The sequence below is a fragment of the Sus scrofa genome, chromosome 6, assembly GCF_000003025.6.
Source record: "Sus scrofa isolate TJ Tabasco breed Duroc chromosome 6, Sscrofa11.1, whole genome shotgun sequence".
Classification (NCBI taxonomy): Eukaryota; Metazoa; Chordata; class Mammalia; order Artiodactyla; family Suidae; genus Sus; species Sus scrofa.
This window is the reverse complement of record NC_010448.4, coordinates 78387336-78401391: the sequence shown is the minus strand read 5'-3', so window position 1 is coordinate 78401391 and position 14056 is coordinate 78387336. Positions and strand designations below refer to the sequence as shown.

General features: G+C 48.1%; 1 protein-coding gene across 1 annotated transcript; it reads left to right on the top strand.

Moving 5' to 3' along the window:
- On the top strand, positions 3998–10329 carry PLA2G2D (phospholipase A2 group IID). The gene is given in 4 exon segments (NM_001244695.1): positions 3998–4074; positions 7155–7299; positions 7969–8075; positions 9410–10329. Coding segments are annotated over 4 exon segments (438 nt in total). The 5' UTR covers positions 3998–4034; the 3' UTR covers positions 9556–10329.

The window sequence follows — 14056 nt, the reverse complement described above, 5'->3', positions numbered from 1 at the left end:
GATGTTGATGGATAGTGGCCTAACAATATCTCCAAGTGTTTTCCCACAGTTTCCAAGGAAATGAAAACACACAGACTTGCTGACAAGTCTTAAGAAATGACAAGGTCCAACTATTACATGCTGCTCATGGAGCCAGAAGCAAGGGGGTTTCCCAACTCTTTCCAACCTCCAGAAAAGGAAGAAGCTTGAGAATCTTTTTGTCCTTTGATTGAGTAATTTTACTTCTGGAAATCTACTCTAAAGAACTTCCTTCCCCTTTAAAAATAGACAAAGATTTATTATCACACTGTTTTCTGTAACAATAAACAGTGGTGACCTAAAAGTCATAATGAGAAAAAAATCAGTCAATATAAATCAACCTAGAAATGACCCAAATGATAGAATCAATAGCTAACGATATTATGACAGTTTTTAGAACAATATTCTATATGTTTAAGAAGATAGAGGGAAGTCTGAGCATGTTAATTAGAAACACAGAAGATTTAAAAAAAAAAAAGACCCAGACCAAATTTCTAGAGAGAAAAAAATATACTGAGATGATAGAGAGGATAAAATGAACAGCAGATTAGACAACACAAAAGAAAAGGAGTTATTTACTCCATTCATTCTAAGCAGCAATGGTGCAGATGAAGATAATGATGATGGTGGTGGGAGTAGCCATAGCTAACACATATTGGTCTCTAGCTATAGACTGAGCTCTGCACACATATCATCTCATGGACTCCATGAAACTAGTCTATGAAGTAGGTGCTACTATAACCAAGCAGGACCCTTTGGGACTTTCCAGAACAGACCCCCCCGCCCACCCCATGTCTTCCTCCTGCCTAAAAACTTTAGTCTCCTAAGCTTTCCTCGTTCCAAAGAATAAATTCAATCAGAGAAGTGGGAAAATGCAAACACAAAGGAAAAGAGCCAAGTAAGACCAAATAGTAAGAGTGTAGCCATTCAACAAAGTCACGAATTTTAGTTCCTCCTCAAGGCCTATAGATAATATTCTGAGCCAAATTCTTTGAGCTGTTTTGAGAAACCCCCACCAGGTGGAAAAAGTTAACTGTAAGCTGTCCATAAGCACTTTGACACCAGACCCTTGGAACCAGAAAGTTGATGATGTTGACCTCCGGTTACCTCACCATCGAGCAATCAGAAGAATGTCCACAAGCTGATCACATACCCCACAACCCTGCCCCTCACCCTGTCTTTAAAAACCTTTCCCTGGGTGTTCTCCTGTGGCGCAGCAGGTTGAGTCAGTAGATTGGCTTTACTGCACCCAAGCAGGGGACCCAAGTTTGTTTGGACCCAAGCTGGTTTGGTAACACTATCATCACCCCATTTCACACACAAGGAAATGGAGGACACAGAGCTAAGCAGCTTTCTCCCTGTAAAGCAGCTGGAACACTGGGGAGGCAGTTTGGCTTTGAATCCCATCTGCCGGCCTCTTTATCTCCATGTGGGGCTGCATAACCTGTACTGTAGTCGCCATAAGGGCATTCTCTCTGCAGGTGAGACCTGGGGCAGTGCGCTGTATGCATGACCCTAAACTCCACAGTAAGCAGAGGAGGGAGGGGTTGTTGCCCCCACATCATCCCCATTATGCAAATGAGGAAACCAAAGCTCATGAGGTGATGTACCCAGGGTCCCACTGTTGGGAAGAGAGGGAGCCATAGTTTGAATGTGGTCCTTTTGATCTCAAATTCAGCCTTTTAGCTGTGCCCTGGGACCTCTGGGGGTGTCCTGGACAGCTATTTTTGAAGGTTCTTTGCGGCATTGAGATCATGTCTTTGCTTCCATTAGGGAAAAGCCTTCTGAAATCAGCAGAAGTCCTGGTTAGTTTTGCTCCTCCTAGTCCTTGGGGGAAGCTAGGGCTCTGGGAAGGGGAGGGAGCCACATGCCCCATGAAGAGCCCAGATCTAGAAGATTGTTTGTATAGTAAGATCCCACATTGGTAAGAGTATAGGGAAATGACGATTGAGCAGGCATGGGGGAAGCATGTCGAAGAAAATGCCAGAGACATTTCTTTTCCCTGCTGCTTAATTATTGAGCATGCAGATTCTCACACATAAGGAGACTGAGTCTAGGAACCACGAGATTTAAAAGGGAGAGAGGTGGGAGTTCTCTTGTGGCACATTGGGCTAAGGATCTGGCATTGTCACTGCAGTGGCTTGGGTGGTTGCTATGGCGTGGGTTCGATTCCTGGTCTGGGAACTTCCACATGCCATAGGCACAGCAAAAAACAAAAACAAAAACAAAAACAAAACTAAAAAAAATAAAAGGGAGAGAGGGGAGGGCTGAGAGAGGAAGAGGGAGGACTCCCAACAGTGACTGACCTTGGGGGATGAACTGATTAGCAGGCAGCAAAGAGATCAGCCTGTGCACTAGGTCCTTGAACAGCCCATCTGGTGGGCATGGGAACAAAAAAACAATTTCCGCTATCATGGACTCTCCATGAAACCTTGGGAGATTACCAGTGGAGACTTTGTGGCAGACTGTCCCTTTGTAATGATGTGCGTGTCCTGCCATTTGCACGTCCACCCTACTTAGGTGGGGTCCAAACCATTCCCCTCATTAGGATTCCCATTTTAAACTGGGGCAGTCTTTCTGCAGGGTAAGTCGTCGGTACACTTCAGTTGCTTTCAAATCCTGTGTGTGTGTGTGTGTGTGTGTATGCTTTGACTCAGCAAATCCACTGAAGGAGTAGATCCTATAGAAACAATCCTGAACAGGAACTGAGATTTAACATCAAAGATGTCTTTCACTGCACCATTGTATGGTCTAGAAGAGTACAAACTTGGAAATAACCCATACGCCCATCAATAGTATAGTTGTATAATGGAATACAAGACTGCCTTTCAAAATGTTTCCGTGGGAGAATAGTTAACAATACAGAAATATGTTCAAGTTATATTAGTAAGTGAAAAGATGGACTACAAAGTGCTACCTGTAACATTTTCCTCATTTGGTCAGGGAAAACTGTGGAAAGACCCATATAGCAATAGAAGGACATACATCAAAATGTTAATGGTGGAAACAACTTAAGTGCTCATCAATGGATGAACAGATAAAGAAGATGTCATATATCTATGTGTGTGTGTGTATACACACACTAGCAAATGCGCGCACGCGCGCGCGCACACACACACACACACACACACACACACACACACACACACACACACACGCACGCACAGGAACATTATACAGCCATTAAAAAGGACATCCTGCCATTTGTGACAACTTGAATGGACCTTAAGGACATTATGCTAAGTGAGATTTCAAACAGAGAAAGACAAATACTATATGATATAAATTATATGTGGAATTTAAAATAGCCCAACATGTAAAAACCAAGAGTAAAACAGTGGTTACCAGGAAACAGGGGGTGGGGAGGGACAGGATAACTGTTGTTAAAAGGGACAAGCTTGCAAGTAATAAATAAGCTCTAGAGACTTATATCACAGTATAGGGAACATAGACAGCCATATTGTGTTACAATCACCAAAACTGCCAAAAGATTAGATCTTAATGATTCTAACCACCAAAAAGAAATTATAATCATGTGATGTTACAGGGGTGCTAATCATTACTACAATGGCACTCATAATACAGTAGATAAATGTATCGAATCCATATGTGGCACATCCTAAATTTGCACAATGTTATATGTCGATTATATTTCAATTAAAATCAATAACGATTAACAGATTCACAAGTGACTTGAAATTTCTGTCATTTGTGTCCGAAGCCCCATAGGTGTCAGCAATTTGAAATTTCTTCTAATTGTTTTTCAAGTCTTCTACGCTACATGTGTTTCTTTTGCAACCAAAAAGTTTTAAAAAACAGAAAGTGAAAATAAAAATATACAAAAAAATTCCCCTCTTCCAGAAAAGAGGAAACAGAAGGAGCATGGTGACGTCCACCAGAGCTGGAGCTGGGAGGGGTGGGAGCGGGCTCAGTGGTTAGGGGTGCATCTGATATAAGGGGCTGCCAGGATGGAAGGGGACTTCCAGCAGCTGCCTCCACTGCTCTGTGCTGGGACCATGGAACTTCCCCTGCTGTGCTTCTTGGTGGCATTTGCTGGTAAGTGGGGACAGGACCCAGAGCTGGGATGGCGGTGGGGGCGGGGGGGGAAGTGGCTATGCCCTATATCTCTCTCCTAGACTGAACTGCTGCTCTGACCTCCACTGCCCTGGCCTCCTAGTCCCCAACAATTTGGCTTCATGCAAGGAGCCATCATAGCTGTCAATCCCTGGGAACAGTGGCTTTGGCCGAGGAGCTCTGGGTGGCCAAGCCATGTGGCATGCATAGACGGGAAACTAGAGGTTCAGAAACTGGGGTCATGCTGTTTGCTGACACCTATGGGGCTTCGGACACAAATGACAGAAATGGATCTGCTCCCCTCTGTCCCTTTGACAAGATAATAGCCATCTCTTCCGTATGCACAGCACGCTACATTTTTAGAAACCTTTTGCGTGCATTATCTCCCTTGAACCTGGGAAGAGAGTTCTGTTGACCACTGAGAAATGGGGCAGTTTCCATCGGATCTTTAGCAGATCAAAGGTACAAATATGGTTGCTCACAAACTGGCACTTTTGTCTCTTGATCCATCTCAGATGTGGGGTTTTAGAAAGGATTTGCATTTTTAAATGTGGTTTTATGTTATTTTGGGGACTCCCAAATTCTCAAAAGGAACCCATCTCCAGGGTTACAGTGCAAAGCATTAAAAACTGCAATCAAGCTACAGAAATTTATCTCTCAGTTGCAAAGAGGCAATACAGTGTAGAGATAAGATAGACAGATGAACCTGCATTTAGATGCTGGCCCATCATCTCCTGGTGATATGACCTTGGTCAAGTGCCCCCACCCCCCACCCCCACATCCTCATCTTTAAAGTGGGTGCAAGAGCACCTTTTTCACTGATGAGAAAACATACACAAAGTGTTTAGCAAGTGCAAGTAATAGTGAGCAGGCAATGGCTTCACACAGAGCACATGCGCAATATTGCCTTCTGCCACTGTGGCTAACCCTTGAGAGAAGGGGCTCCGTCCCCCTTGGTGGCAGCCAAGGATGGGAAAAAAAAGCATCCAGTGTAGGAATTGCTGTCAGGCTAAGCCAGTGCACTGAAGTCCTCATAACTGTAGGTTGAGCTCCTCAAATTCTCAGGGCTGGGTGGACCTCCCTGTACTATTATAAGAACTATAAGACCACCCAAAACATTCTGAATCAAAGCTGAATGTGGTGTTTGCCTTGCGAGGGAGAGCTGCGTCATTTCAGGGGTGAGTTCATTTGTGTGGCTATGGCTAAGCTGAAATGGAAAGAGCTAGACTGAGGGAGGAAAGGGGGAGGGAGGGACACCAAAAAGGCAAGGTTCTGGATTCAAGTCCCTGGTTGGACCACAAGGCAGATGGTAACTCTCTTGGCAGTGGGCTGTTTTCAGGTGCCTTATCACTGAGTCCAGAATTCCAGAGGGCCTGGGGTCATTCCTCACCATAGTTAAAGCTTAGCGAGATTTCTCTTTAATATCTGAGTAGCTGAAGTGACGACAGGAGTGACAATGTGAATTCCCACACACTGAGGACATGACATGTATGTAAACAACCTGCGTGGTTGTTTCTTCCTGTCTTTTCAGGGCCACATCTGCAGCATATGGAAGTTCCCAGGCTAGGGGTCGAATCGGAGCTGCAGCTGCCTGCCGGCCTACAGCACAGCCACAGCCACAGCAACACTGGCTCCTTGACCCACTGAGCGAGGCCAGGGATTGAACCTGCATCCTCATGGATACTAGAACTCCCCTCAGCTTACTACTTATTTCGTTCGCCTGTGGAGCTTTCATTGCAAGATCATTTACTTGAGGGTGGGAGGCAGGGTTCCAAAACTAGGGTCACCTGAAGGGGACTCCTCATCCCAGTCTCCCTGAGACTCTTGGCTCCAAGTGACTTCTTGGGTCATCTCCCGAGGTGGCACACAGGTCCCTTCCAGTGTCCTTCTTTCCTTGTCTGTTTCTCCTAAACTCTCCCTGAATTCATTGACTCCATATATTTTATTTCTCCTAACTCGACATAATGCATTCCTCTCTCCCAATAAAATAAATTCCCCTTATGATCAATTCTAACCTGAGAATATTATGACTGAAGTGAAAAATGTCCGTGAAAATCACTGATTTCTGAATCACGTGGAGAGCCATGCCCACTATTCTTTTTTTAACGTTTGGATTTCTCCATGGGCTGGCAGAGTTCCTATCATAGAACATGAACTCAGTGCCCAGAGACAGAGAGCAGAACCAGACTGCCTTGGGTTTCAATTCCGGCTCTTCCGTTTACCAACTACTCTGACTTGCAGCAAGGTACGGAGCCTCAGTCTGCTCATCTTTAAAATGGGTATTCAAAATAGTATTTCTCGGAAGTTCCTATTGTGACTCAGCAGTAACGAACCCGACTAGTATCCATGGGGATGCAGGTTCAATTCCTGGATTCGCTCAGCGGGTTAAGGATTCAGCATTGCCGTGCGCTGTGGTGTACGTCGCAGATGTGGCTAGAATCCTGCATTGCTGTGGCTGTGGTGAAGGCTGGCAGCTGCAGCTCCAATTTGATTCCTAGCCTTGGAACTTCCAAATGCCATGTGCAGCCCTAAAAAGACAAATAAATAAATACATAAAATTGTTTAAATAGTATTCCTTATACCAATGTTGGTTTCTTAGTTTTCATAAATATACCACAATTCTCTGCAATGATAACTTTAGAGACCTCTCTGTACAACCTTGGTAACTTTTATGCACCAAATAAAAAGTTTATTTAGGAGTTCCCTGGTAGTGCAGTGGGTTAAGGATCCAGCATTGTCATGGCTGCAGCTCAGGTCACTGTCACTTCTATGGTGTGGATACAGTCCCTCGCCCGGGAACTTCCACATACCTGAAGTGCAGCCAAAAAGAAAAAAAAAATTTACTTAAAAAGAGTATTTACTTCTGGAGATGGCTAGAATCAGTAGGTCACTACACGAAAAGACACGGTAAGCACACAACAGCTATCATTATATTTTCAGTAGCCGTAATGATTGTTGTCATTTTATTATCCAAGGTCATTGCTTTGGTCCAGGCAGAGCAGAGGTGCCAGGCCTGTGGCCGACTGGCCTCCCCTGAGACTCATGTTCTTTATTTGTGACAGGTGTGATTCCAGCCCAGGGTGGGATCCTGAACCTGAACAAGATGATCAAACAAGTGACCGGGAAGGTGCCCTTCTTCTCCTATTGGCCCTACGGCTGTCACTGTGGAATCGGTGGCAGAGGTGAACCCAAAGATGCCACAGACTGGTAACTCCTCCCCACGCAGGCCCAACGGGGGAATCCTGCCCTGCCCCCACCCGGGGGCCACCCCCCCTTCCTCCTGTCCCCTCTTCCTCTCCATCCATTTATTCATTTTGTACTATGTGCTAGGAACCCATAGAGCTCCAGTGCAGTTTCGGGGTTTCTAGAGGGCTCCCTGGAGACTCTGAAGGGCCCCTCTTGTCTTCCCACCCCTGATGTAGTTATAATACCTCCCACACTCCCTGCGGCCATTGAACATTGTTTTTAAAAAGCCCCACCTCTTTTTGGCAAAATCTCATTTTGTTTTCACGACAACCCTAGGTTTCAGCCAGAGGAGGGATGGGAGCCCGTCAAGACCCCGGGTCAGTGCCCTCCGTCCACCACTTACAGGCTGCGTGGTCCTGGGCAAGTGCCTTGACCTTCCAGAATCTCAGTTTTCTCATCTGCAAAATGGGGATAATGCTAGTACTTTCACCATAGGGTGATGGAGAGGATTAAGAGAGAATTCATAGAGTAGCAGCCTGGTGCACCGGAAGCAATAGGTACTAGAAAGAAGACTAGACCCCACTGGGCATGACCCTTCCAAGGTGGGCACACGGTTTCTGTTCTGGGGCAGGGCAGCCAGAGACCTGAGTCAGTCCGGGATTCCACCCACCTCCTGTCTTCTCCCTCCAGGTGCTGCCACGCCCACGACTGCTGCTACAGTCACCTGAAGGGCCATGGCTGCCGCACCCACTTGGACCACTACAGATACACCTTTTCCCAGGGGACCGTCCAGTGCTGTGAGTGCCCAGGACCTCGGGGTTGGAGGTGGAAGCCGAGGAAGAGAGTTCTAGCATGGCTTGCCTTCTTCACTTGCTGTGTGACAAGGCACAGCCTACACGACCTCTCTGTTTTTCTCATGTGTCCAGTGACAGTAGCTGAGCTGTGGGGAGGGGTAGGAATGGGGGTAGACATAAGGAGAGGTCCAATGGAGTCTTTGAGCCCTTCGGGATCTAGAAGGCTGGCAGACTCAGCTCAGATCCCAGACCAACTACCACTGACCAGCTGTGTGACCTTGAACACATTGCTTAACTGCTCTGAACCTCAGGATCCTTATCTGGACACTCAGGACGATAACAGTATTCCACCCATAACATTAATTCGAGGGCTAATCTGAGAGCCGAGAGAATGGGCCTTGCAGATGCCTGCTGCAGAAGCATGCTCGAAAAATTACCCCAGCGACTGAGGCTGCTGTGACTATTTTCATCATCGCTGGTCTTCATCGCAGCCCAGTCAGAAGGCAGAACTGCCCGGGTGATCTCCATGGTGCAGACACAGAAACTGAGCCTAGAGTGAAGTGTTTGCTTGGATCACACAGCTGCAAATGACGAAGCCTGGGCTGTAACCCAGGTCACCCAGACCCGGGGTCCATGCACAGAGAGGCGGCAGGTCCCAGGGCCAGGAAGCGAATGGAATCATCACAGCTGTTCCTGTTCATTGGCAGCTTAACCATTTATTGAGCACTCACTATGTGCTGAGAGCCTTGGCTTCTTTAAATTCTCACAAGAGCCCCGAGGCGACACTTCTTATGCCCATTTTACAGATCACAAAACTGAAGCACCATGGTCCCTCTTTGCGCAGCGTCTTTGCACATGCTGTTCCATCTGCCTGGAATACGCCCTCTCCTTCACTGTGGCTTTCCTGAGCAGACCCTTCTGATCTCAGCACAAACAGCTCTAGACACTGTGTCAGGTCCCACGGTTGACCATCTCGTAGGCCCTGCTTCGTGTTCTCACTTCCACATAGCCCAGCCCTGATCACTGCTGTGGTCTTTTGCTGCCCCCACGGGAGTGTGACCCTCACATGTCCCTTCCATTCAGTTCTCTCCCCCCACCCCATGGCCTGCCACGGGAGGTGCTCAACTGTTTATTAAATGCATGAATAAAGAGACAAGGAGCAATGGCACACAGGGAGGATATGGCACGTGCCCAAGCTCCCACAGCTAGAGTGGAAGTAGTGGGCAGGGAAGGGTTCCCGAAAACTGAGCAAGGGCCGTGCTGCCTTCAGAGGCTCCCTCCAGGGGCCTGTCCTGGGAAGAGACAGATGCTAAGTGCCTTCCTCCTCCACCCTGCAGCTGACAAGGGGAGCTGGTGTGAGCGAGAGCTGTGCGCCTGTGACAAGGGGGTGGCTTTCTGCATGAAGCGGAACCTGGACAGCTACAAGAAGCACCTGCGTTACTACTGGCGGCCGCACTGCAAGGGCCAGACCCCAGTGTGCTAGGAGGAGCCCCCTCACCCGTCCCTGCCCTGCCCCCCCATCTTGCACTCCTTCAGGACTGCTGAATTCTCCTCCCGCAACCCCCCAAAGGATCTAATCCTCAAACCAGCCTGGCTCTTTTAAAACACTCTAAGAAGAGGGAGGGTCTTGGCTTACTCCCATCTCTGAGATCCCACAGCACTTTAGGAATGGGTCTGCCACTTGCCAAGCTCTCCCTTGAGTGGCATGTAATTAGCCAGACTGCTCTGGCCTTCTCCGACCAGACTGGAGCTCCCAGAGGATGAAGGCCGCATCAGTCTCATCTTCATTTCCTCTGCTCCTCCATGTACCAGGTGCTCAAGCAATGCTTTTGGACCAGAGGAGCCCATAATGGAGAGATGGAAGTGGTGGCAGGTGGTATTGGTGCCCTACTCAGTTCTCCTCCTGGCCCAGGTCCCCAACCCCCAGCTAAGCCAGGTGTTTGCTGCCAAGTGCTCACAACTGCCACCTTCTCTTGAGGATTGATTGCCCTTGGCTGTTGGGAGCTACCATGCTCATCGCCCATCCCATGCCACCCACCCACCTCTAACCAATGAGTAGGGAGAATAGTACCACAGAGGGAATTATTAACCTCCCTCTTCCTCTTTCAGGACCATCTGGGTGGTACACTGCATGCCCCAGAGCTCCTTGTAGGATCGGGCTAGACGTCTTGCTTTGTCCACTGGCATAGCCTGTTTTCCTTGTTCCCTTACAGGTTTCTCCTGAAAGCACTCCCTCAATAAATCATTCACTTGCACAAGAATCCCTGTCTCAGGCTTGGCTTCTAGGTAAACTGCCTTTAGATGGATGGGGGAATGGATGAATTGGTGGATGGATGGATAGATGGATGATGGATGGTTGGATGATTGGATGGATGATGGATGGTGGATGGATAGATGGATGGGTGGTGGATGGACAGATGACAGAAGGATGGATGGATGGATGATGGATGGATGGAGAAATGATATTTTCATATAAGGACGAACAATCTGTCATTCATATATAATTAGCCGTGTTTCCAGCAATAGGGTTGGGGCATCTAGAGCTGCCCACACCCTCCAACCTGTGACACACATCTGTGAAACAGCTGATTGAGCAGTTTTCCTTCCACATGAAGCTCAGGGGCTCATGCCAGGTAGAATAATAGGAATTAAGAATTATGGGCACTGAATTCAAACTGCGGTGATACCACTGACCAGAGAGATCTCACTTTCCTCGTGTGTAAAGTACAGATGGGAATAAGAAGAACATAAGATGACGTCAATGTAATAAACAAGATTCATGCATACTAAGCTCTTAGCACAGTAATCCCCCTTAGGCACTTAGTAATCCCTCTTTTAAAGTTAACTGTATTATTATTGTTGCTGTTACACAGTGACTGAATCTGAAGTCACCCCCAGGATGAACCAGGAGGAGAAAATAGCTAATCAATAGTCCCTTATTTTCACCTAATTCTTCTCTCTTCTCTGCCCGACCATATAAGCAGTGGATGTTGGATCATAGTGCAGGATGTCCATTTCTTCAAGATACGTGGTCAAGAGCTGGCCACTGTACTCGCCCATCAGAGCTCCCATGTGCCAGGGTCTGTGGCTTTGGGACAATATCAATGTTGGCAGACATGCACATTCTTATCCCTGTTTTATCATTAAGCAAGCTGAGGCTCAGAATGGGGACAGGAACCTTCAGAGATCCCACAACCAACAAAAGACAGAGCCAGGATCCCTCCACAGACTTTTCCTGCTCTACTCCCTAGCGCCTCATCCCACTTGTACTGGTCAGGAAGCTTCTTGCCCAAAATTGTGACTCAATGGGCTTCAGCCATGAGAGCATTTATGACCTCACATGACAAGACCTTCCCGGTCTTCCAGGAGGAAGGTGGCTCTTTGGTGCCTTGATGATGTCATCAGCACCAGTTTCTTTCCTTGTCTTGGCTGGGCACCCTCACTGTGCTGGCTTTGCCCTCTGGGCAGCTCCACTCCCTGCTCCAGGATGGCAGCCATCATCCAGCCCTCAAGCCAGGACATGATAACCAGCAGAGAAGATGTTCTCTGTTCGACCTCTTTTTTTTTTTTTTTTTTTTGCTTTGCTTTTTAGGGCCACACCTGTGGCACAGGGAGGTTCCCAGGCTAGGGGTTGAATCGGAGCTACAGCTTCTGGCCTATACCACAGCCACAGCAACGCAGGATCTGAGCCATGTCTGTGAACTACACCACAGCTCACCACAACGCTGGATCCTTAACCCACTGAGCAAGGCCAGGAATCGAACCCATAACCTCATGGTTCCTAGTTGGATTCATTTCCACTGCACCATGACGGGAACTCCTTCTGCCTCTTTTTAATAAGCCCTGTCACCACCACACAGCAGACCTCTTGCTCAGGACTGGTCACCTTCAACCATGGTAGCCCCAGACAATGGGATTACCCTGATGAGTTTAGATTCCTCAGGATGTATTTACCTCTGAGAAGGGACAGATTCAATGCCCCTAAGTGGTGGGGACCTGCCAGAACTGGGGCTATTGGGGTTGTTGGCAGGACTGGTGTCGGGTGGGCAGGTCCAGGGCTGGGTCAGCAGGAGAATTCTGCCTACAGGTTCCCTCTGTGAGCCAGGTATCTAGGGCAAGTGCTTGGGGATCACATGGTAGGTGAGCAATAGATTATTGAATGAATAAATGAAAAAACGGATGAGTCCCAGGTAGGTAGACATAGGACTTTGGAACAAGAGGTGGGATGGGCAGTGGGGTCTCAGGGAAGCCAAGAGTGAGTTTCCAAAGGAAGAGGGGAGCCTCCTGTCTTGTGTTCTCTCATTATGGGCCAATTTCCAACTACTAGGATTGGATGAGAGGCACAAAGGAAGGAGAGGCTCGGGGGCAATTTCTGTCCTCTGCCCCCGTTTCTCATGCACCCAGGGATGAAGGAAGCAGACAGAAGAACGCAGTCACAGTGCTTCTGCTCCCTTCCAGGTCAGACTCGTCAAGGCAGGGATGGGGCAGGGCAGACAAGGAACACCTGATATTGAACACTTGCCCACTCACCTACTCCTCTTAACTCCCTGGGACATTGGAATTGTCACCTGCATTTTCTGGCTGCAGAAACTGAAACTCAAGGATGAGTCACTTGCTGATAAGTGGTAGAGATGGGATTCAAACCCGGGTCTCTCTGGCTCCCAGGCCATGTGTCACCCTTCCTCCCACACTCTTTGCTGGGACAGTTGATGACCCAGGTCTGGGTGCCCCTTGGGGGAACAGCTGCATCCAGGGTGAGGAAGTGAGGGCCAGGGTGTGGCAAGGCGGGATCCTGGGGGAAGGTACAGTGAGTAATAATCATAATGACAATAATAGTTGCACTAGAATCAAGCCCTCATATTTGGAGCACATTATCCTGCACAAACCCCCTTCCCACCATTGGCTGATCCAATCCTCATGTCACCTGGATGCTGGGTCCCGTCTCTAGGGGGTGGGAGCCCTGTCCAGAGCAGTGATGGGCAGGTGACTTTGCCATGTTTCTGCCTGTTTTTCCAGCTGGATTCTGTTCAACTCCCTCCTGCTGGGATGTGCAGGTGGGGCCAGGACCCCATCCTCATCCTCATTTTGGCGCCCCCTTGAGGGGGGAAGGGGCTGTTTGCACTTGGGGCCCTCTGCATCCTTGCTAAAATTAGCCTGAGAACCCAGAGCAGACTGGATGACAGAGTCAGGACCTGCTGGCTCTCTCCAGCTTGGGGTCTTCTAATTTTTTTCCTGCTTGAAACAAGGAGAGGGAGTTCCCACTGTGGCTCACTGGGTTATGAACAGAACGTAGTCTCAGAGAGGACGCAGGTTGTATCCCTGGCCTCGCTCAGTGGTTTAAGGATCCTGCGTTGCCGCAAGCTGTGGCATAGTTCAAAGATGCGGCTGGAATCCAGTGATGCTGTGGCTGTGGCGCAGGCCTCAGCTGCAGCTCCAATTCAACCCCTAGCCTGGGAACTTCCATGTGCCAAAGGTGAAGCAGTAAAGAAGAAAAAAAAATAGAGTTTTTGGGGGTTTTTGGTGGTGGTGGAGGGTTTTTTTGTTTTGTTTTGTTTTGGTTTTTTTTTTTGCTTTTTAGGGCCACTCCTGTAGCATATGGGGGTTCCCAGGCTAGGTGTCGAATTGAAGCTACAGCTGCTGGTCTACACCACAGCCACAGCAATGCCAGATCTGGGCCACGTCTGCAAACTATACCACAGTTCAAGGCAACACCAGATCCTTAACCCACTGAGTGAGGCCAGAGATTGAACCCACATCTTCATGGATACTAGTGGGGTTTGTGACCCACTGAGCCAAAATGGAAATGCCAAAAAAAAAAAAAAAAAAAGGAGATAGTTTCAAACAGTTTGTGCAAACTCCAAGCTGGTCAGAGAAGCGTGGCCAAATGCTGCCTCTGTGTTCTCTGCTTTAGGTTCCTGGCCAAGCCTTGCCCGTCTTGGGTCCTCTTTGCAAGACTGCCCCTTTCTGTCATCATGTCTCCCAGA